The sequence below is a fragment of the Sarcophilus harrisii genome, chromosome 2 (genome assembly GCF_902635505.1).
Source record: "Sarcophilus harrisii chromosome 2, mSarHar1.11, whole genome shotgun sequence".
Taxonomy (NCBI): domain Eukaryota; kingdom Metazoa; phylum Chordata; class Mammalia; order Dasyuromorphia; family Dasyuridae; genus Sarcophilus; species Sarcophilus harrisii.
In genome coordinates this window covers 129,904,891-129,927,194 of record NC_045427.1, presented here as the reverse complement: position 1 = coordinate 129,927,194, position 22,304 = coordinate 129,904,891, and the positions used below count along the sequence as shown (strand labels likewise).

Sequence of the window (22,304 nt, the reverse complement as noted above, 5' to 3'; positions counted from 1 at the left end):
CTAATTATATTTTCAATAATGGTTCACTTCTCATAATGCTTTGAGGCTTACAAATCTTTCCTCAAAAACACCTTGCTGACTTAGGTGGTGGCATATAATATTATTACTATTTTAAAAACGATAAAACTGAAGTTCTGAGAGACTTGGGATTGTGTTGCACATGTAGTATGTGATTATGGACAAATTATGTAGGCAAATTAATACTGATCCACAGGGCAATTAATCAATATTTCCTTTCCAGAAACAATAGTACTTAGCCCAGTTCCTACGCCATTCCCTAAAATGGGGATAATATTATGAGGCTCAAATAAGAATGTTTGCAAAATGCTTTGTGAACAATGAACCATTAAAAGGATGTCAATTAATCAACTGACCTTTGAATACTTCCTGAACTGAGTAGGGAGTATATAAATATAATCAATTAAATAAGTCCTGCTTAAAAGGAGCTGCAATCTAATAGATGGGACAACAAGGACATATATAAGCTTGTAGAGATTAAATATAAATATATAAAATTGTCATTATTAGTACATCATGTTGCCTAAAACTTAAATGAATAAGGAAACTGATAAACTATGGATTTAATATACCTAATGCCTCAGAGAGCTAATCAGCACAAGATAACAGAAGAGGTCTGGGTTTAAGAATTTACCAGATAGATTCAATTTTACCTACTACCCAGGATTTTTAAAAACCTATCCAATAAAGAGCCACGCCAATGAGCTCTAGAGTTAAATCAGGTACAACACATTTTTTTAAAAGTTAGTAAGAATTGTCTTGAAAATGGGCACTGTGATAAAATAGCAAATGTAACCAACATAAAAGAATAGCCTCTCACCTGTCTCTTATATGTTTCAAGCTGACTGCGAGCTGCATTGGCTTTCCTTAACTCCTCCTCTAGACTTACAGTGTTCTGCATGTACATTGTGTTCTTCTCCTCTAAGAGTTTCACCTGACGCCGCAAATCACCAAGATCTTCTAGTTTCTTTTTATATGATTCTACTTGGCCTTCAAGTTTAGCCACTTTATCAGAAGAATGCCTGGTGAAATTGGGAATTAAAAAATCAGATCCATGTTAACCTTTCCCTTATCTGAACCACCCAGAATCTTGACCACAGAATTTCAGAGTTGGAAAGGGTTCTCAGTGATCTCAGGTTTTCAGAACCTGAAAAATAATCCCCTCCAAAATAAACACATTCATAAGTGGTTATTTAACCTTTGCCTGGAATCCTCCCCTCCACTGTGGAAAACATGCTCCTTCATTAGGGAGCCCACCCCAGTTTTACCCAGCAGTAGGAAGGTTCTCTTTTTATGGAAGATAAACATGTGCCTTTTACAACTTCCATTCACTGGTCATAGTGTTGTCCTCTTACTAAGACATGTGACAGCTAGATAGCTAAAGATAATTAACAAGCCTCCTAAAAGCACTTCCTATCTGGGCTAAACATCTTCAGTTACTCCATCAAACATAATGGACTCAAAAACTTTCAACACTGGCATCCATTTCTTGGACATTCTATGATTTATCAATGGCCTTCCTAGAATGTAGATAATGGAAGACACATTCCCAGGGCTGATGAAGCCAGGAGAGGGGACAAGGGCATTATCACCTTTCACTTTTGAAATTAAAGTTAAACTGAGGCACAAAGTTCCAAGAACATTAGCTTATTGACAAGGCTAAAAATTACTAATATAAGGGGTCTCTTGACTCTTCATTCTGTCAAAACACTATAAAGTAAGGGTTTCTAGCCTTCCTATAATTTTAGGAAGGAGGAAGGACAAGAGAACAGACCTGCGGAAACATACAGTACTGACTGGTTACAAAGTCTAAGTACCATAAATGATGAAAACAACATGACTGGATGTATATCAGGAAGGCAGGACTAGCATTAACTCCTCCTTCCATCTTGTGGCTATGGCAGGCTCATTGGCAGTGTCCACCTACACTGTTAGCTGCAGTGATAACAATGTAGACCTTCTTGAAGGACGGCAAGCATTGAAGAGAGAACATTCTGCCTAGTGCCAATATGAATTTTGTAAGGATTTTTAGTGAGGTAGCAAATCTCCTTAAATTGCTATAAATCTATAAACACAGTCTTTGAATTCTGAACTTAACTCAGAGATAAGAAATACGGCTTAGGCAATTTTACAACATATTGAAGATGATACAGAATAGAATAAACGATAAAATGGAATAAAAATCGATTCGATTTTCTCTTAATTCCTGGGTGTTATGCACATCTCAATGTGGTCTAAGGTTTTATGAATTTTCTTTTTCTTGGCTACCATACCAAGTTTAATTCCAAAATGCTGTGATTACTTTCTAAGTGTTTTAAATGTACCTCTTTACTTCCATACAAGATCTAGGGAACTGTCAAATGCTTTTGTATTTCCCCAGGCCAGATCCAAATCTAGAATGCTGCCCAATAATGAGCACTTATAAAGTCAATGAATAAAGCTTGACAACTGGTCAAGATCCCGACTGACTAAAAGATTTTAAGTTTCAACAGGATTGAAAAAGGCTGCTTACCGAAGAACATCTATTTCATCTTTCAAAGATTGAGCTTCATCTGCCAAAGTGGTTAGTTCTTCATTTTGTTGCCGGAGTTCAGAAATTTCTTTGTCCAATTCTTCACAGCGTATTCGATAATCATCTTTGGCTGCTTCTAGTCTGGAAATCAAGACAAAATAAACACTATTTACTACCCAAATTTCTTTTGACCACAGTAGAAAACCACAGAAAAAAACCCACAGTTTTTAATTCAATATTTACTAAGCATGAAAGGAAGGAAGGAAAGAAAATATCCTCTCTCAGATCCCTCCCTACTAGAGTATGTTAATGATAGTTAATGATGACATTCTTATTCCCTCACCAGCAAATTTGAAAAGAGATGCCACTAAAACAAGGATTTAGACCAGTGAAAATAAACTATTGCTCTCAAATTGCAGAATATATGTTTAAAAGTTAGATGTTTAACAGTATTTTAGTTCAAAACTTTAAATTTATTTGTAATAGAAATTGTCCTTAAGAAAAATATAAAGATGTTTTATCTTCAAAGTATTCCCTTTTAGTTACATGAAATTAATGCAATATTTTATCTACTGAGTCATAATGTAACTGATATAATCAAAATTAAGAAATCAGAGTACCACTGTAACATGCATGTTTAAGGGCATTCTGGAATTAGGATTCAGGTGTCTAAGGATGAATCCACAGGACATATATTTATAAAGAACAGTATATATTAACAAAAAACATAGATATCTAGTGCAAAGAAAATATTTGCTTTCTTCTAACACTCTGTACTTCACCACTGGCTGCCTTCTAATCTTGATACATCTCTTTGTTATGACGGTACCCTTCTCCCACTGGTTAGTCTTTTTCCTGAATCTCCATTCTCGATATGGGTCCCAAACTGTTCATGTTTCATTTCCCTTCAGGGTGTGCTTGTGATTCTCTAGGAATATTCTACCCTGTACTTTGTCTTCTTCCTCTCCAGTTTTTCAGTGTCCTTTTATGTGTATTCTTCTCCCTTTGGAATATAAGCTTCTTGAGAGCAGGGACAATTTTTCTTTTTGCTTATATTTGTAACACTAGCACTTATCGTTTACTATGTGTCTAGCTGCATAAAACTTTTATTTGCTTTACAATGAAAACTCAAGACAAAAATTTTAATTATTTTTAATTTAAAAATTATTTAAAATTTTACTTAGGCACTATAGAAGCAAAAATAAGGTGGAAATAATGCTAGAATTTACTATTAATTCTGCTACATATTATGGGATAGGGATAAAAAACTCCCTCTCAGTAAAACTTCCTCTAGTAACATGCTACATTTATCTTACAAGACACCAAGAGATTATGTGTCTTGCCCAGGGCCGCATAAATGATATAGGTAAGAGACAGGACTTGAACCCGATGAATGCTAGGTTTGGGAAACAATTTTTTATTCAACATACACAACGCCTCTTAACACTTTTATCACTAATAGTAATAAAAAGGACTGGATTTAGAACTGAGCTCAAATTCTGTATCTGGATAAACTTACTAGCTAGGTCACCTGAGTTTCTTTTTTTGTTAAATTGCGATAATTGACTCACTTAACAAAGTTGTTATGAGACTTAAATGAGATAATGTAGGTAAAGTCCTATAGAAACTTTAAAGCACTATCGATTATTATTTTCAAAACGCTTGTTGGCCTATATATTATTATTCCTATCTTACAAGTAAGAAACTAAAGTTGGGGAGGGAGGAGAGAGAAGAGGTTAAGTGATCTGCCCATGATCATTAAGTGAATAAAAATTTAGAGCTAGGATTTGAACCTAGGTTTAGAGATCAAGGACTTTACACAGGGCTCACAGGCCATTTCACATGCCCATTTCATGATGAGAACTGAATAATATTATGGCATGGAGGTGCAGACCTCAATTTTGTTATAAAACACATAGCCAAGATATCTTGGCAGAGCCAGGTAATATCTATAAAAATACAGATAACATTTATAAGGGGCATAGATATATTTATAAAAGACAGAGAAGTAACGAGTAAATCTGGCCCAAACTTTAGATGAAATTTGAGGGTTTTTTAAATTATTTTTCCCTGTTTTTTTTTTATCCTCAATTCAACTCAACAAATATTAAATATGTAATTGTGCACAAGGTGCTGAAGTAGGAGTTGGGCAAGAAAACATGAAGATTAAAAACTAATTAAAAACCAACTTCAAAAAAGTTAGGGTTGAGAGTGAAGATACAATTCATTTAAAAAATTAAAACCCATAAAGTTTCATAGCTAGAGTGCACAAATGCATGAGGGCTGGGGGGAAAAAAACAACAACCTCAAGAAAGTAAAATAAAAAAAGGCTACTACAATCTCAGGGAAAACTTTGTGGAGAAGGAAGTATCTAAGTTGGGTTTGACAAAATGGTGCAGAAATTGTCAGGGGTTAGGTTGTAGTTTGGGGAAAGGGGATAGAAAATTCTGGGTATAGGGGAAAATATGAATAAAGGTAAAAAAAGGATAAGTCATGTATAAGAGAAGATGATCATCTCATTTGCAGATTATCATAAAGTTAGGAGTGAAACTTGGTCTGTATCATTTTTGTTGAGAAAATGAAGGGTTTGACATGAATAAATAGCACCTTGGAAACAGACCTCTATTTTAGTTAAAACAGAAAATCACATTTTCCTTTGCCTCAATTCCTTTAAGCCCTTGTCACCCCTGTCCTTGATTCTAAGGCTGATGAAACAGATAAGATTTATGTCTGAAAATGTAGATTAGCCCACAAGGTTAAAATTAAGGAAGCTAGATGCTACTCTTCCTGGGGAGAGAGAGAAGGTTTATTAAATTCTTTTTAGGGATATTGAGAGACATGAGGATTCATCTGGTCTCAGACACTTAACACTCCCTAGCTGTGTGACCCTGGACAAGTCACTTAACCCCAATTGCCTCAGCATAAAAAAACCTCAAACAACTCCATGACATAAGATCTCCTCTCTTTCTCAATAATAACCTCATAGTTAATGTAGAGCTAAATCACCCCCTGGCACCTTGTATTATAAACAGAACTCTCCAATGTTTCCATGATTAGTTAACTAAGTGAATCAAAGAATATACCTTTCTCTTAATCCTCATTCACCCATAACAAATCACTACACTCAAGATTCCAAAGTGAAGATCTGGAAGATGAGTTTTTAGAATACATTCTTTCTTCTATGAATTAACATTCTAGAATACCCCCAAAGAAAGGAGCCTCTCTAAAAGTCATTAGAGATGAGCCTCTTCCTATACAAAGTAGGAAAGCTGAGAAGTCACCTTTTTTAATTGCCACATCATCCCAGTCTGAAGAACTGCTATATGTAGTCCAATTCACATGTATATTTGGAAGCATGTAGCATTCTACTCCCCCCATCCCCAAAGAGCTGTGAATATTTTAAAATAAATCTCCTTACATTAAAGTTTCTTTTCCCCCTCATTAATAATGATATGTGAATTATAATATAGCAACTCAAGAGAGATATTTCACACCAAATGAAAGTGGAAACTAGAGAGAATTTATTTGAATTGCTGCAGTGATCCAAATTGTATCCTGTACATTTTCTTATTATAGGTACTATTCTCTTCCTCTGAATTTCTACAATATTGCCTATACTACTCATTTATTATTTATCAAATGATACTTATCAATAGTTCACTACAGAGATAAAAAACTTGAGTCTAATCAAATAAATACCCCTTCCCTCTTCCTTTTTTTTTTTTTTTTTTTAACCTGAATGTTTCCTCTTGGAGCTGCTCTAATTGAGTCTGTAGCTGAAGATGTCTTCGGCCAGCTGGACTGTTAGGATCTTCTATTGAATCAGATTGGTTTAATCTTTCCATTAATATCTGATTTTCTGCAAGTAAACTACTTTTTTCTTCTTGCAATGCTGCAACCTATTGAAGTAAAAAGGAATTTTTATATAAATAGCAACTGTATCATCATTATGATTACATGGTGAGAAGTCTGAAAAATATACCATATAAGAATAGAAAGAACCAGGAATATTTACCCAAGAGAAGAAAACATTTAATAAGGTACATGATACCTGCTTTTGTAAGGAAACTGAAGCTGAGAGGTTAAATAATTTGTCCATGAGCATATATATGGATACTTATTAATGAGATCCCTCCTGGATATGAATTTGTCTTCACTTAAGTCTAAAGTGTCTTCCATTAGTATAATGGAATATAGTATAATTCCATTATACTACATGGCTATCAGAAGACCAATATCATCACTTGCAGTAGCATCAACTACTAACAATGCTGAGATCAGTTTTAATGAAGTAGTTCAATTAACGTAGTGGTAGCCAGATGGTTTGTTGGACAGAATGTTAGCTTGCAATCAGGAAGACACGAGTTCAAGTCGTGTATTAGCTATGTGAATATAGGCAGGTCATTTAGCCTTCCTAAATTTCAGTTTTCTCACTTGCAAAATGGCAATAGTATCATATACATCTTAGGGTTAATGTGAGAGTAAAATGAGATACTTAAAATTATATCTAATGTAACTATGGCACAGCATTCCAAGCTAATATTGGTCTAATCAACCACAGTAGGACACCCTGTAACTAGACATAGCAAGGCCATTCTGGTTCTCTTCAAGGACAAAGGAGCAGCATGTCTGTATTGATTTCCAGACTTTCTCTCAAGCCTGTGAATGTTATATGCAACACCTTACCATAATCTCTTTCTCTATGTAACTTTTTTATTGCATAAGTGAATTCGCTAAATAGAAGGTAGGAAGAAAAAAGATAAAAGCATATTACACAGGGATAAGACTGCCAATTACAGAATCTCAAAATTGGAAGAGACTTCAGAAATCACTTGGTCAAACCTAATTCTGGATGAGAAATTGCTTTACAACATTCATAAATGGTTTCTGAGGATTTGCTTAAAGACTTCCAGTGAACACTAGATGGAGGGAACCCATAAGATCCTGAAACAGCATACTCTATTTCTGGATAGCTCTACCCGTTAGGAAGTTTTTCCTAACATCAAATCTAAAGCAAACTTTTGGTAACTTCCACCCAATGTTCATTAGAACTAATTCAAATTATTGCCACAATATTTTCATAAAAGTTGACTATATAGACCATTCTGGAAAGCAATTAGAAATTATGTCCAAAGGCCTATCGGACTGTGCATACCCTCTGATCCAGCAGTGTCTCTATTGTGTCTGTATCCCAAAGAGATCATTAAAAAGGGAAAAGGACTCACATGTGCAAAAATGTTTGTGGCAGCTCTTTTTGTAGTGGCAAGGAACTAGAAACTGAGTGGATGCCCATCAATTGGAGAATGGCTGAATAAATTATGGTATATGGATGTTATAGAATATTATTGTTCTATAAGAAATGATCAGCAGGATGATTTCAGAGAGGCCTGGAGAGACTTACATGAACTGATGTTAAGTGAAATGAGCAGAACCAAAAGAACACTGTACAAAGATAAGATTATGTGATGATCAATTGAGTCTCTTCAACAATGTGGTGATTCACAGCAATTCCAACTTGAGATGGAAAATGCCATCAGCATCCAGAGACTGAATGTGGATTAAAGCATAGCATTTGCACCTTTTTTGTTATTGTTTGCTTGTTTTTTTCCCTTTTGATCTGATTTTTGTAGCACAACATAAAAGTTTAAAATAGTTGCACATATTTAACCAATATCATATTGTTTGCTGTCTTAGGGAAGGAGATAAGAGAGAAAACACAAAGTTTTACAAAAATCAATGTTGAAAACTATCTTTTTATATTTGGAAAAATACAATACTACTGAAAAAAAAAAGAAAAAAAGTTGATGGTGCATTCACTAGACTCCTTACCTGCATATCTAATTCATGGCACCTCTGTGCAATCTCTTCTTTTGCTGCCAAAGCTTCATTCAGTTCCTCAGTAGTTTTCTTCAACTTATAAACATAGATGAAATTAAAAAACAAAACAAAACATATATTCCATTATTAGACAGAAAGAATTGGGGTAAACTGTGGGATTCCAAATAGTCCTTTCCCAGAAATATTTTTCCCCCATTTCTAAAATTAAACCAATTTTTTGCAATATCCAAAAGAGTTATAAATTCAATTGTTTTAGGATAAAATCTTATTTTTCTAATCCTTCATCAACTTTCTAATAAACCTTTTTATATATCAAAACTACAATTAAATTATACTAAAGCATTTTATTCTACCCACTCAAGTATCTGTGGAAGCATAGTCATCTACTCAGCTTTAAAAATGTCTAAAATATAAGAATTAAACAACATCACAAGTTTCGACATTATATAATCAAATCTACAATATGTATATTTTCCTTGAAGAAACAATTCAAAATATGACAAAGAAAATGACATTGGAGAGAGGAAGACCTAGGGGTAGGAAGCAGAAGGCAAGAAGACAGAAAAGCAAAATATAGCCAATTTGACCTCTCCTTATGCCAATCACTTTGCTCTTCTGACTTTCCTTGCCCATTCCAAAGGTACTAAATGTTTTTAAATACTGTAAAACAGAGAATTAAACTTCTATCTTATAAAAATTTTAGGCCCTAGCTTCAACTTGGAATGTCTTGGGGCAAAGTTGTGATTTCCATAAGAATCACCTTCCTTTACTGATAAAGCAATAAAACATTCAAGGATACGAATGAATACTATTTCTTTGTACAGATATGAATCATCATGAACTCTATAATGGAGCTAGAAAAACACCAAATGCATGTTTCCCCTCCCCTTCAATAATTGGCCCATGTTTTGCCTAAAATAATCTAATAATGCTGGGTAAACTTTGTAACTCTGGGTATTTTTACACTTATTTAAAAAAGATATTGAGAGCAAGCATAGTATACTGGATAAAGGGCTGGGTTGTTGTTGGTTCAATCTTGGCTCTGACACTTATCTTGTTAATTAATTAAAAATGGCATGAGTTTTGGGAAAATTGCTAAAATTCCAGTGTAGGGGGAAAAAAAGGCTGCTAGGGAGTTCTCACAGTACCAAACCTATTAGTCTTTGCAAAGCTGATTATTTTTTTAAAGGAAAACTGGAAAAAACAACTATTCAATAAATTTTGGCCTAATGTCCAGAGGTGTCTATAGACACCTTATTTACAAACCTCCTAACAAAGAGACTTGATTGGTAAGTACCAGTCAGTTCTTGAAGTTACTCAGAAACAGTTGCTTTTAAGTCAAATATCAAAAATTTCCTTCCTGAGAACAATCTGGCTACACATAGATTGCTTTTAGCTAAAATTAAGTGAAAACACAGGATTTAAAATCAAGGATATGGTATTAAATCCTGGTTGTGCCACTTACTGGCTGTTTGACCCCGAACAAGTCATTCTTCTCTAAAGTCTATTGTCTTGTGTAAAATTTAAGTGGTTAGGGGTAGTGAGGTGGCACAGTGGATAGAGTACCAGCCCTGAAGTCAGGAGAACCTGAATTCAAATGTGTCCTCAGACACTTAATACGTCCTAGCTGTGTGATCCTGGGCAAGTTACTTAGCCCCAATTGCTTCAGGAAAAAAAAACAACAAAAAAAAAGTGGTTAATACTTCCACTCCTTCCTCAAAAGGCTGTTATAATATTGAGTGAAAAGGTATTAATTTTGTATCCATGAGGCACTTTATAAATGTGGATTATAGGAATATCTCTATTTAATACCCAGGAAAACTTGTAACTAAAACTTGTAACTCACACTTAATCTGTTAATGCATGATTAACTTTCTCCCTGGGAACCAAAATAAGTGATTAGTTAAAGTTATGAAAAATCATTTGATTTTTTTTAATCTAATTTTTTATGCCCCAAATCAGGATATAGGGGCTAAGAAGCTATTGTATTAAGTCTGCAGATCACTTGTTTTTAAATATTAACTATACTATGAAAAAGAGAAGTGCTCGATATATTTACTAAACTGAGTAATTTTTGCAATTGGGAAAATCTGAGTCCTATGATTATTGTGCCTATACTTATTATTGCAACATAAGCTCATGGAACCAAAATATGAAAGATTAAAAAAAAATGTTTCCAATGAGTATTACTGATCTTAATGTACATTAACTGCACATTCAAGTGAAGGCAGAATGCTATAAACCTATTATACATGTGAAAACAAAATTTCCCCATCCCCATCCTCAAGGTCCCTCAAGCCAAAGAGTGAATTACTTTAGAATCAAGGATATTAGAACTAGGTGCATCCTTGGAGACGACATTTCCAAGCCTTTCATTTTACAGATGAGGAAAAAGTCTAAACTCGAGAAGTTACCAAGCATAGACAAATTAATGGAAACATTAGGACTAGAACACTCAAGTTTCTTAAAATTATTAATGTTGGCCTTTGAAAACAATCAAGATCTGAGTTTAAATCCTGTCTCAGTCACTAACTCTGTGAAGTCAGGTAAATCATTTACCTTGCCTTTAGTTTTTAATGAATAATATGGTGGTGACAATACTTGCCGCCTTATACTATCAAGTGCTTTAAAAATGCTAGCTACTCTTATCCTTTGAGATTAAAAACTTGGTTAAATATTGGCTAGAATTGTCTGCAAAATGTCTTTATTATTTCTTAGAGCTCAAAAGGAAAGCCAACCTCTTGATGCCTCAATTTTCTCTTTTTTGGAAGAGGAAGGCAATTGGGATTAAGTGACTTGTCTGGAGGTAGTCAGCCAGTAAATGTCCGAGTCTGTCTCTCTAGCACTTAGCAGACTGTGCTTTGCACACAGAAGACATTTAATAAACCAAATAATGACTCCTGACTATGTATCTTATGTGTATCTATTTGCATTTTCTTTCCCCAAAGAAAAGATGACCTCTTTAAGAACAGGAACTGCTTTTGCCTTCTTTATACCCCCAGTGCTTAGTACATAGTAAATACTGAACAATACTTTTTGACTAACAAGTATTCTCTGGAAGTTTAGGAATAAATTACTCTATTTTTCACTTAACTGTCTTCACTCTAAGACCTCAGAATACAGACCTGTCTCTTCAATGCCTCTTTAACATGCTTATCATACAATCTCTTGTATAACACAGATATGTTTTGTATTCCTCTACTAGATTTTTGTAAATCCCATAAAACCAGATTCTATCTTTTCTACTGTCCATCTCCCTCCGTACCTATCCCAGCACGATGATCTGTACCAAACAAATGTCATCTCATCTTTGAGGCCTATTTCCTTATCTATAAAAGGAAAGGACTGGAAAAAAAAAAGATTCTTAAGGATCCCTTCAATTAGTAAACTTTTTTTTATGATTCTCATTCAAATGGCTGAGTTTGAATCCTTCAAACCCATTTGGGAGTTTCCTTTAATTTTGCAAGTGACAACCCACGTAGGCCTGTTTATCCTTTTTACATTTGTCCCAGCTCTCACAGGATGCTCACCTGAGGTGCTAGAGCACTTCTTGACTTGCCTGACATTTTGACTTAGCATCTTTCATTTTCTCCACATAATATTCTTTCAGAAAATTCTTTACTACTATTATTTAATTATTTTCTTTTGGGAGATTCTCATTTGTTAAACCGTAATACCCCTTCAAATTCCCATTGCTTTCTGTCAAAAGTTTTCATTGTGTTTTATGTTTGCTTCCATATAGTGACACCAATGAAATGTTAATATTACAAAATGTTTCTTTGCTTTTACTGGAAGCTTGGGATCAATAAAAGTGTACGTAACTTATCAAAAATATCCTAAAAGCAAAGCCTTTGAGGAAAATGGGAAAGGAAAGAATCTGTTTTCACCAAGGTAAAGATATATCCACTGGTGGCACAATGGATAAAGTATCAGACCTGAAGTTCGGAAGACTCATCTTCCTGAGTTCAAATCCAGATTCAGACCCTTGCTAGTTGTGTGACCCTGGATAAGTCACTTAACCCTGTTTGCCTCAGTCTCTTCATCTGTAAAATGCCCTTTATCTATAGTCTCTTTATCTATAAAATAAGGAAATGGCAAAGTATCTTTGCCAAGAAAACCCCAAATAGGGTCCAAAGAATCAGACAAAATTGAAAACAAAACAACAACAAAGATAAAACATGAAGCAATTATGCTCTGAGAAATAAAAACAAAGGCTGCATAATTTCATCAACTATATCAGTCAGTGTTTTCCACTTCTTTTGGGGTTATGTTTGAAATTTTTAACACAATATGAGAATAACAATTGTCTGTTTCCATAATTACCAACATTACACTAAGACAGAATACCGAATGCTTGAGGGCAATAGGTCATTGAAAGGAAGATAGATAGCATAATAAAACAAAATTCAGCCTCCATCAAAAGCTATTTGGAGAAGAAGTGACCAAATTAGATCTGATTAGTCTCTGTACCGTAAGTGAACATTATGTTGTATTTTGATTTGAAAGGGAACTCAAAGAAGTCAATCAATTCATGGTGAGGGCAAGGGAGAAAGAAAGAATATAGATAAGATTCTACCCAGCATTAGGAAAAGGCCAATTTATTGAGAGAAATAAGCAAATTTGGGGCAACATCATTTTTGAAAAATGTTGCCTTCACCTTTTTACTAAATTTTGTTTTACAACATCTTTTTGATAAGATGTAGTATATTAAGGGTCATTCATTAAGTACAGATTTAATACTGTTATGATTTTCGTGGGTAAATAGAAAATTATTTTCTTTTAATGATTTTTCTCCTAAAATGGAGCAACTATAACTGGTTTCTACCCCTGAGTCTTAACCTTATATCTAAAAGCCAGGTATGTCTTATCTCAAAGTTCTAAAATCACCAGCTCACTTTTAGATGATGACTTGGGGATGTTTCCTTGCATTTCTGAAGGAGCTATTGGATCTCTTTTCCTTATGATCCGGTAAGCTCTAATGTGAAAAGCAAAATTCACAAGTGCAAAAGAGTTAGGCAAGAACCTAAAATAAGTACATTTTCAAAGAAAAGGCTGAACCTCTCGTTTGCAATTCAATTTAATGTCCAAGTAATTAATAATGGCCAGTATTAATACAATGCTTTATGGTTTGCAATTATATTTTACATTCACAACTCTGGAAGGTAGTGCTAATATCACCCTCATATTACAGATGAGGCAAATCAAGCGCAGAGAGATTAAGGGATTTGCCTAAGGTCACACAGGTAGTTAAGTGTCTTAGGCTGGATTCAGAACGAGTTCTTCATCACTTCAAGTCTAGCACTCTATATACTGTGCTAACTAGCTGTCAAGAGAATAATTTAAACATTTAACACAAAAGCACACACACACACACACACCATACCTTTCACAAGACTAACATACAAAATGAACTACACAGAAAAGGGAAGTTACACACACACACATGTAATATGTGTGTGTGTGTGTGTGTGTGTATGTATGTGTGTGTGTGTTATATCTCAAAAACTAAATGGCTAATATACTACATTTGTAAAATAAAGCACTCAAGAAAAACGGATTTTGTTTTGAGAATGAACTTGAAAAGTAATGGAACTCTCTAATCTTGGTCAATCAATTGAAAGAGATTGGTATTAATGGGCTACAAAACCCTTTGCTAAGATAGAAGGTACAATGGGAGGAAGCATTTTAGCCTAGTCTGCGCCTAGCACAACTCCTAGACACAGATCTGAACAATACACCAGACCAAATTTTCATCAGGAAAGCTAAGAAACTTTTCCAGCCCAAGGTAGTTTAGGGAGGACAGAAAGGTTTTGCAGACACTAAGTATGGAATTTGGCCAAGAGCACATACAACAAGTACTCTTTCAATGCCCAGAAACAGAGGGTCTAGATAGGCAGGGTACCAGAGCAAAAAGCAATGGGGTAGAAAAACATCCCTGAACCAACAGGTATAGAAATGGGTGACAATTGTCTGTCTATCAGTTCTGGGTCACAGATCCAGGGCAGAAAGAAAGAGTCATAAGTATGAGTCCTAGAAGTGTAATGAGAAAGGAAATGAGTTTTGAAAGCAAACTACAGCTATATGACTCTGATTCCAAGAATGGTAACCCTTAATTTCATCCTTTAGTCCAGTTTGAAAGCCTGTGATTAAATAACCAGGTCAGGAGAGCCAGTAGTTTAGTTACTATGAATCTGTAGAGTTGGCTAGTAGGCCAATATTGGCTGGTACAAAAGCAGCCTACTTTATGATCACAAAAAAAAAAAAATTTTTTTTTTGATTATATCAAATTGAAAAGTTTTTGTACAAATAAAACTAATGCAGACAAGATTAGAAGAGAAGTAATAAACTGGGAAAATATTTTTACAGTCAAAGGTTCTGATAAAGGTCTCATTTCCAAAATATATAGAGAATTGATGCTTATAAGAAATCAAGCTATTCTTCAATTGATAAATGGTCAAAGAACATGAACAGACAATTCTCAGAAGAAATTGAAACTATTTCTAGCCATATGAAAAGATGCTCCAAATAATTATTAATCAGAGAAATGCAAATTAAGACAACTCTAAGATACCACTACACACCTGTCAGACTGACTAGAATGACAGGGAAAGATAATGCAGAATGTTGGAGGGTATGTGGGAAAACAGGGACACTAATACATTGTTGGTGGAATTGTGAATACATCCAGCCATTCTGGAGAGCAATTTGGAAATATGCTCAAAAAGTTATCAACTGTGCATAATACCCTTTGATCTAGCAGTGTTACTATTGGGCTTATATCCCAAAGAGATCTTAAAGAAGGGAAAGACACTTGTATGTGCAAGAATATTTGTGGCAGCACTGTTTGTAGTGGCCAGAAACTGGAAACTGAGTAGATGCCCATTAATTGGAGAATGGCTGAATAAATTGTGGTATATGAATATTACTGTTCAGTAAGAAATGACCAACAGGATGATTTCAGAAAGGCCTGGAGAGCCTTACATGAACTGATGCTGAGTGAAATGAGCAGAACCAGGAGATCATTATATACTTCAACAACAATACTATATGATGATCAATTCTGATGGACGTGGCCCTCTTCAACAATGAGGTGAATCAAATCAGTTCCAATGGAGCAGTAATGAACTGAACCAGCGAAAGAACTCTGGGAGATGACTAAGAACCATTACATTGAATTCCCAATCCCTATATTTTTGCCTGCCCGCATTTTTTATTTCCTTCACAGGCTAACTGTACAATATTTCAGATTCCGATTCTTTTTGTACAGCAAAATAACGGTTTGGACATGTATACTTATTTATACTTTAATATATTTAGCATGTATTGGTCATCCTACCATCTAGGGAAGGGGGTGGGACGAAGGAGGGGAAAAATTGGAACAAAAGGTTTGGCAATTGTCAATGCTGTAAAATTACCCATGCATATAACTTGTAAATAAAAAAGCTATTAAAATTAAAAAAATAAAAATAAAAGCAGCCTACTGAAATTCCCTATGACAAGCAGAAAGACCTCAATATGGGTCAGGAACTTGATAGGAAAACAGAGTACACTCACCTCACCTCACTTTGAGTGCACTAAAGGTTTGCAGGCCCCTAGCCTGTGCTATGAAAGCAGATCAGACCAGACATCCTCCCCAGAAGCACACAGAGCCCAACACTAACATAAAACCCCAAAGTCAAGAAGGAGACTAGAAGAATGAGTAAACCAAAAAAAATGATATCAAAAAGAGCTATTATGGCTACAAGGAAGCTCAAGATACGAAGACAAAAACATCTATGAATAAAAGATAGCTTGCACAAGAATTCCAGAAAAGTTAAACCAAGTGTTTTTGTTTTTATATTTAACGAGCTAAAAATGGGAAAAGTATGAGTTAGAGAAAAATGATGCGAAAGGAGAATTAAAAGCTTGGAACAAGAGGTAGAAAACTTATAAAAATAATGCCTTGAAAATAAGAACTGGCCAAATGGAAGCTAATGACTGTCTAAAACATCAAGAAATAATAAAACAAAAGTCAAAAAAAAAAGATAGAAGAAAATGTTAATGATTTCATAGAAAAAAACAGCTATCCTGCAAAACAGATGAGGGGAAAGATAATTTAATAATTACTGTACTAATTAAAAGCCATAAACAACAACAACAAAAATAGTAAGATATAGTTTTTCAAGAAATCCCTAAAATAAACTACTCAGATCTCTTGAACAAAGTAGAAATCGAAAAAATATACAAGTTATCTCTTAAAAGAAATCTCAAAATTCAAATTATTTTCCCCTCAGGAACAAAAATAGTTAAAACACAAATCTCTGATCAAAGCAACCGGAATTATTCAAATACCAACTAGCCAGAGTTAAACTAACAAAACACTTAACCAGGGGTCCTCAAACTATGGCCCGCGGGCCAGATGCAGCCCACTGGGTTATGGAAAAATCAGACTGGAAGTGACGTTCAACCTAAACTTTGTTAGCAACGTACACTTCCGACACTGGGCTGAGGCGGTGGAGACAGAGTGTGAGGCAATACCGAGGTGAGTTGAGTTCCCAGGCCAGGGTGTGTGGTGTGGGGAAGGGAGAAAGATGCAGAAGACAGAGAACTGACGGCCTGCGGCCTTGTACAGTGTACAAGCCACCACAACAGACAGGTGCGGGGGAGGTACAGTGCATGCTATGCATGTAACGGCTGCTACAAGGGGAATTCACTGCATCAGTGAAGGCTGGAAGCGGGAGCACAAAGAGCGGGAAAGAGTGTGGGAAATGGAGGCATCATAGTGCAGAGGCAGCTTGGAGGAAGTTGGGCATTGCAATCTATATGTCTCTGTGTGGGCAAAGTTATTGCTGGTATATTGTTTTTGTAGCGCTGTATATATATTGATATTTTACTAATAGCAATTTGGAATCTCTAGGAAATAATGATGTCAAGAAAAAGAAAAATTGATATTCAAAGAACAGTGGACTTATGATTACTTTTTCATGCAGTACAAGGAAAGAGCTGTATGTCTGATATGCCAGAACATAGTGTCTGTGTTCAAAGAATATAATTTGCATGGAGACTATGAAACTCAACATAAAGATAAATATGATTGTTTGGTTGGAGAAGTGAGAAAAGATAAAATATTAAAAATGAAAAATGCATTGACAACTCAGCAAAATACTTTTGTGAAGCAGAAGCAGCTAAATATTTCATCACTGGGAGCAAGTTTTCAAGTTGCCAAGCTAATAGCATGCACTGGCAGACCATTCATGGAGGGAGAATTTGTTAAAGAATGCCTTCTTTCTGTTGCCAAAGAGATGTGTCCAGAGAAGGCCGATTTATTTAGTACAGTGAGTCTTTCAGGACCTACAATTACACAGAGAATTGAAAGAAATGGGAGACAATCTGCATCAGCATTTGCAAAACTCTATTAAAAAAAAAATTCATATTTTCCCTTGGCACTCGATGAAAGCAATGATGTTCAGATTCTGCACAACTTCTAATTTTTATTTGTGAGATGAATGATTATTTTGAAGTCATAGAAGAGCTTGCTGCCCTGCAAAGCATCAAAGGAACAACTACAGGAGAGAATATCTATGAAAAGGTTTGCCCAACTATGAATGGTTTGGAGCTGGACTGGGCTAAACTAGCCAACATAACAACTGATGGTGTTCCTAGCATGGTGGGGTCTAAGAAAGGAGTAATTGCTTGCATTAACCAAGAGATGGACAAACATAACTATTCTCATCCAATAGCCATACACTGCCTCATCTACCAACAAGCGCTATGTAGTAAATCACTGAAGTGGGACTCTGTTATGAAAATTGTGGTATCTTGTGTTAACTTCATGAGAGCTAATGCACTAAATCACAGACAATTTCAGGAATTTCTGTCTGAGGTAAATGTTGAGTATGAAGATGTTCTATATCACACAGAAGTCCATTGGCTGAGTCAAGAGAGTTTTGAAACATTTCTATGACTTACTTCCACAGATTACAACTTTTCTGCTTTTAAAAAACAAAGAAGTAGCAGAGCTCAATGATGCAGGAGAAAAAACTGGAGACTTTACCATTAACAAAAAGAATACTTTGCAAACATTCTTGATGAAAATCAACAACTGAGTAGAAAATTCACCATACAAATCGTAGTCAAGAAAAGAATAAAAAGATAAACATGAGTGAAAAATAGTTAAGTTATTAAGGTTAAACTGTTTACATTTTTATATGAGTAAATGATGCATGTAGCTCCACAGAACTCTTTCAATATCAAGGGGTCATAAAGGGAGTCTACTGGACAAAGAATCTTTGAAGACATTTTTATATGAGTAAATGATGCATGTAGCTCCACAGAACTCTTTCAATATCAAGGGGTCATAAAGGGAGTCTACTGGACAAAGAATCTTTGAAGGAATGATATATTTTTATGAACTCAAAAAAATGTAAGGAGTATGGAAGAAAAACATATCGGGAGAAGGGGTCAGGGAAGAAAGGAAGAAATAATCTCACATAGAGTACATAAAGGGGAATTTACATTAGGAAATGGTAGGGGGAATAGGCAACATTTGAATCACATCCTCATGTGAACTGGTTAAAAGGAGGGGAAAACATACGTAACACAGAAATATATCTTGTGCAATGGCTAAATAAAAAGGAAAGGGATTAAGGGAAAAGGGGAGGAAAAGGGAGGAGGCAAAGGGAAGAGCGAAAAAAAAGGACAAATTAAAGGAGACAGAAGCAAAACAGATTCTTGAGAGCAGGAAAAAAAGAGAAGGAAAACATAAGAGAAAAGGATGGAAGGAAACATACAATTAGCAAAGATAGCAGTATGAATGAGATGAAATCACTTAATAAAAGAGAATAGCCAAATGGATTAGAAAACAGAATCCAGTAACATGTTGTATACAATAGTTTTAATACAGTATAGTTGTTTACAACAAGGATATATACAATTAAATTAAAGGATGGGAGTAGAATCTATTATGCTTCAGGTAAAGTAAAAAAGACAACAAGGGGCAGCAATCATGATCTGAGACAAAGCACAAGGAAAAACTGACCTTAAAAGAGATAAACTTCATTTTGCTAAAAATAAATACTGGTATCAAATATCAACATTATTGCAAATACCTGTATTATAATCAAATATACACCATATAATATTAATATCAATATTCTTAATGAACATCAATAAGATTAAACATATGTATCAAATAGCATAGAATTTAAAATCTTAAGTTAAATGAGATGCAAGAAGAAAAAGACAATAAAACTCAATTAGTCCCTCTCAGACTTAATTTTCATTAGGGTGGGAAATCTATGTTTTCTTTCACAATTTGATTTGTGTGGAAATGTTTTGCATAACTTCACATGTGGTTTCTTAATTGTGGGTGGGGGATAAGGGCGAGAACCTAGAATTCAAAAAATTTAAAAAGTAATGTAAAAAAAAATTTTGCTTTTAATGTATGTGGGTAAAATTACTAAATAAATAAATAATTAATGAAAGCTATTCAATTTGGTTAAAAAAAAAATTAAAAACTAATGTTCCAAAGAGTTATTTGAAATGCTTAGAAACACAAATGTTTTACATGATTTTGCAAACTTCTCTCACCTGGAATCTCAAAAGCTTGACTCTAAGAAAAACTCAATTTAGGAGATTCTTAATGTACCTTCTTTGATGCTTAGGGAGATCATCCTGGAACATATAAGTTGCTCACAGCTATTTTACTAAGCCAGTTCAAGATATTCAACATATGCTAGTTGATGCGTATCTTTCTTTTCAGTGTTATACTGCAGTTTCTAGCACTGTCGTTCTGAATAGTTGGAAACTAAGTAGATGATGTCAGAGCAGGATTTTCAGTAATTATACTTGAATATATTATTTGATATTCTCTGAAAGCACTTTTGATCCACTTTGAGGAATATGAGAGTAAGAGAGTTGTGCTTCAAAAACTCACTGCCAAACCCAATAGTTTGGGTTTTTTTTTTTTTTTTTTTTTTAATACCTCACATCCAAACTAATTATGATGATGCTTCAAGATAATCAGATCCTTGATGGTGTTACTGGCAGCAGACATCTTTTGTTTAGGTATATGTCTTTCAAGCCACTGAGATGCTTCTGTATTCTATGAAAGAATACAAAAAACCCAATCCCCCCCCCCGCCAAAATCCATCAAAAATAAAAAAAAAACTCCCCTCAAAAATACATTTAATTTCAGTGAGATGTGATCACAATGTTTTTGAGAAACAGATAAAAAGATTTTTCTTACTTTAGAATATTGCAAATTCATTTCAGGAACAGGAATTCCCCTTTTTAATCCTGTTATGTTCTATTGTCTTGGTTTAGGTTTACACCAGAGAGAAATGATAGTGGTGGGTAAATCAAGTGAATTAGGCTCACTTCAAAATGTGTTGTTTTATGCATAGTAGAACAATGAATATTTTCCTGGCAATGCTTATATTCTACAACCCCTTACCACATATCCCTTTGAAGTTTGAGGGTAGGATGGGAGTAGCAGAATGATACTGAAACTGCTGGATCTGAATGACTTGGAAATTCTTGGCTGGGAAAAACCTATATTGGTGTTTGAAAAACCATGCTGATCCTAAAACATTTTGCATACTTGCTAAAGAAAAATGAACTTGGAGCATAAAGGAAAATGAGTCAAACAAGTGATAAGGGAGAATTAAAAATGAGCTGCGTAGAACTTTTGCCTTTTCCACATTTATTAACTTTTCTCCTTATATACACTTTCATTGTTATTTGTCTCAAACCCAATCATTCCAGAATGGCAAAAGGTAACTGTCAAGAGAACCTGGAAAAGTAATTACTAGACATATTTACAACGGAGATAAGCTGCAGTTCCCAGAATTCATATTTGCCACTCCTTAAATAAGAAATTAGAACTGCCAAAGTATATTGATAGAGTGAAAGAAAATAAGAGTTCAGAGTAAAGAAAAATGATTTTTTCACATGAGATTTTCAAAACGGAAGGATATGACCAAATTAAGAAAACCCCAAATGTCAAGACAGAGGATTTAATCCCAGTAGTAAGGCTGCCCTTGTTTCTTGCTAAAATGGTTTCCAAAAAAAAAAAAAAGAAAAAAAAGAAAAAAGAAAAAAAGACATACTTTGCTAGAAGGAAAAAAGCTAGTAGGAGTGTGAAGCAATATTTCATATTTAGAGAAATGAAATATGCTATGCTACTTTTAATTTTTGTTTTACACACACTATTAAAACAAAAATAAAATATTTTTTTTTACTAAACACATCTAATGAAACAAAGTTCTCTAATTTTTGATAAAATCTAGACAAACATAACACTTCATGATTTTCTGTATATGACTGAGTTTTCTTGAGGGGAATGTAAAAAGTGGAATTGGAACGGGAAATGCTAAGGTAGTACAAAGTGAAATGAATATTCTGAAAAAACAGTATAGAAGCTTCACATACTGGTAACATATCTTTTAAATTTATGTAAGTGTATTTATTTTTTAAATTGCCTAGTAGAGGCAGATAGGTGGTGCTGTGGATAGAGCACTATCCCTGAAGTCAGGAGGACCTAAGTTCAAATCTGACCTCAGACACTTAACACTTCCTAGCTGTGTGACCCTAGGAAAGTCATTTAATCCCAATTGCCTGGGGGGAGGGGAGGAAGGGGAGGAAGCTCAATAAAAAACAGTTATTAAAATATCAAAAAAATTTCTACATAATTCTTTCAAGTTATAGCTACTCTAATGCAGGCTATATCTCCTAAGAGATGATTAACTCTGTGGAGAAGGAAGTTTGGGGAGGAACCCCCCCCTACACCCCCAGCCCAACTACACGGTTGCCAAAAATGTTAAATCAAAATGAAGATAAAATGAACCTAAATACAATTCAAACTATAAAAAAAACTGATTGATAAATGTGATGTAAACTTTCAAAGAACACTTCAGGGATATACCGTTTAAATGAAATAGATCTGTACTAAGGGGAC

General features: G+C 34.6%; 1 protein-coding gene across 2 annotated transcripts in view; it reads right to left on the bottom strand.

Moving 5' to 3' along the window:
• The window catches only part of HOOK3 (hook microtubule tethering protein 3), a 102,434-nt gene that overhangs the window by 34,545 nt on the left and 45,585 nt on the right, over positions 1-22,304 (bottom strand). For both annotated transcript variants that reach the window (XM_031950787.1, XM_031950788.1), the window contains exons 8-11: positions 8,360-8,443; positions 6,266-6,429; positions 2,531-2,671; positions 839-1,040 (exon numbers count right to left, since the gene is read on the bottom strand). In XM_031950787.1, coding sequence (XP_031806647.1) covers positions 839-1,040; positions 2,531-2,671; positions 6,266-6,429; positions 8,360-8,443 — 591 coding nt within the window. The remainder of the gene's footprint in view (positions 1-838; positions 1,041-2,530; positions 2,672-6,265; positions 6,430-8,359; positions 8,444-22,304) is intronic.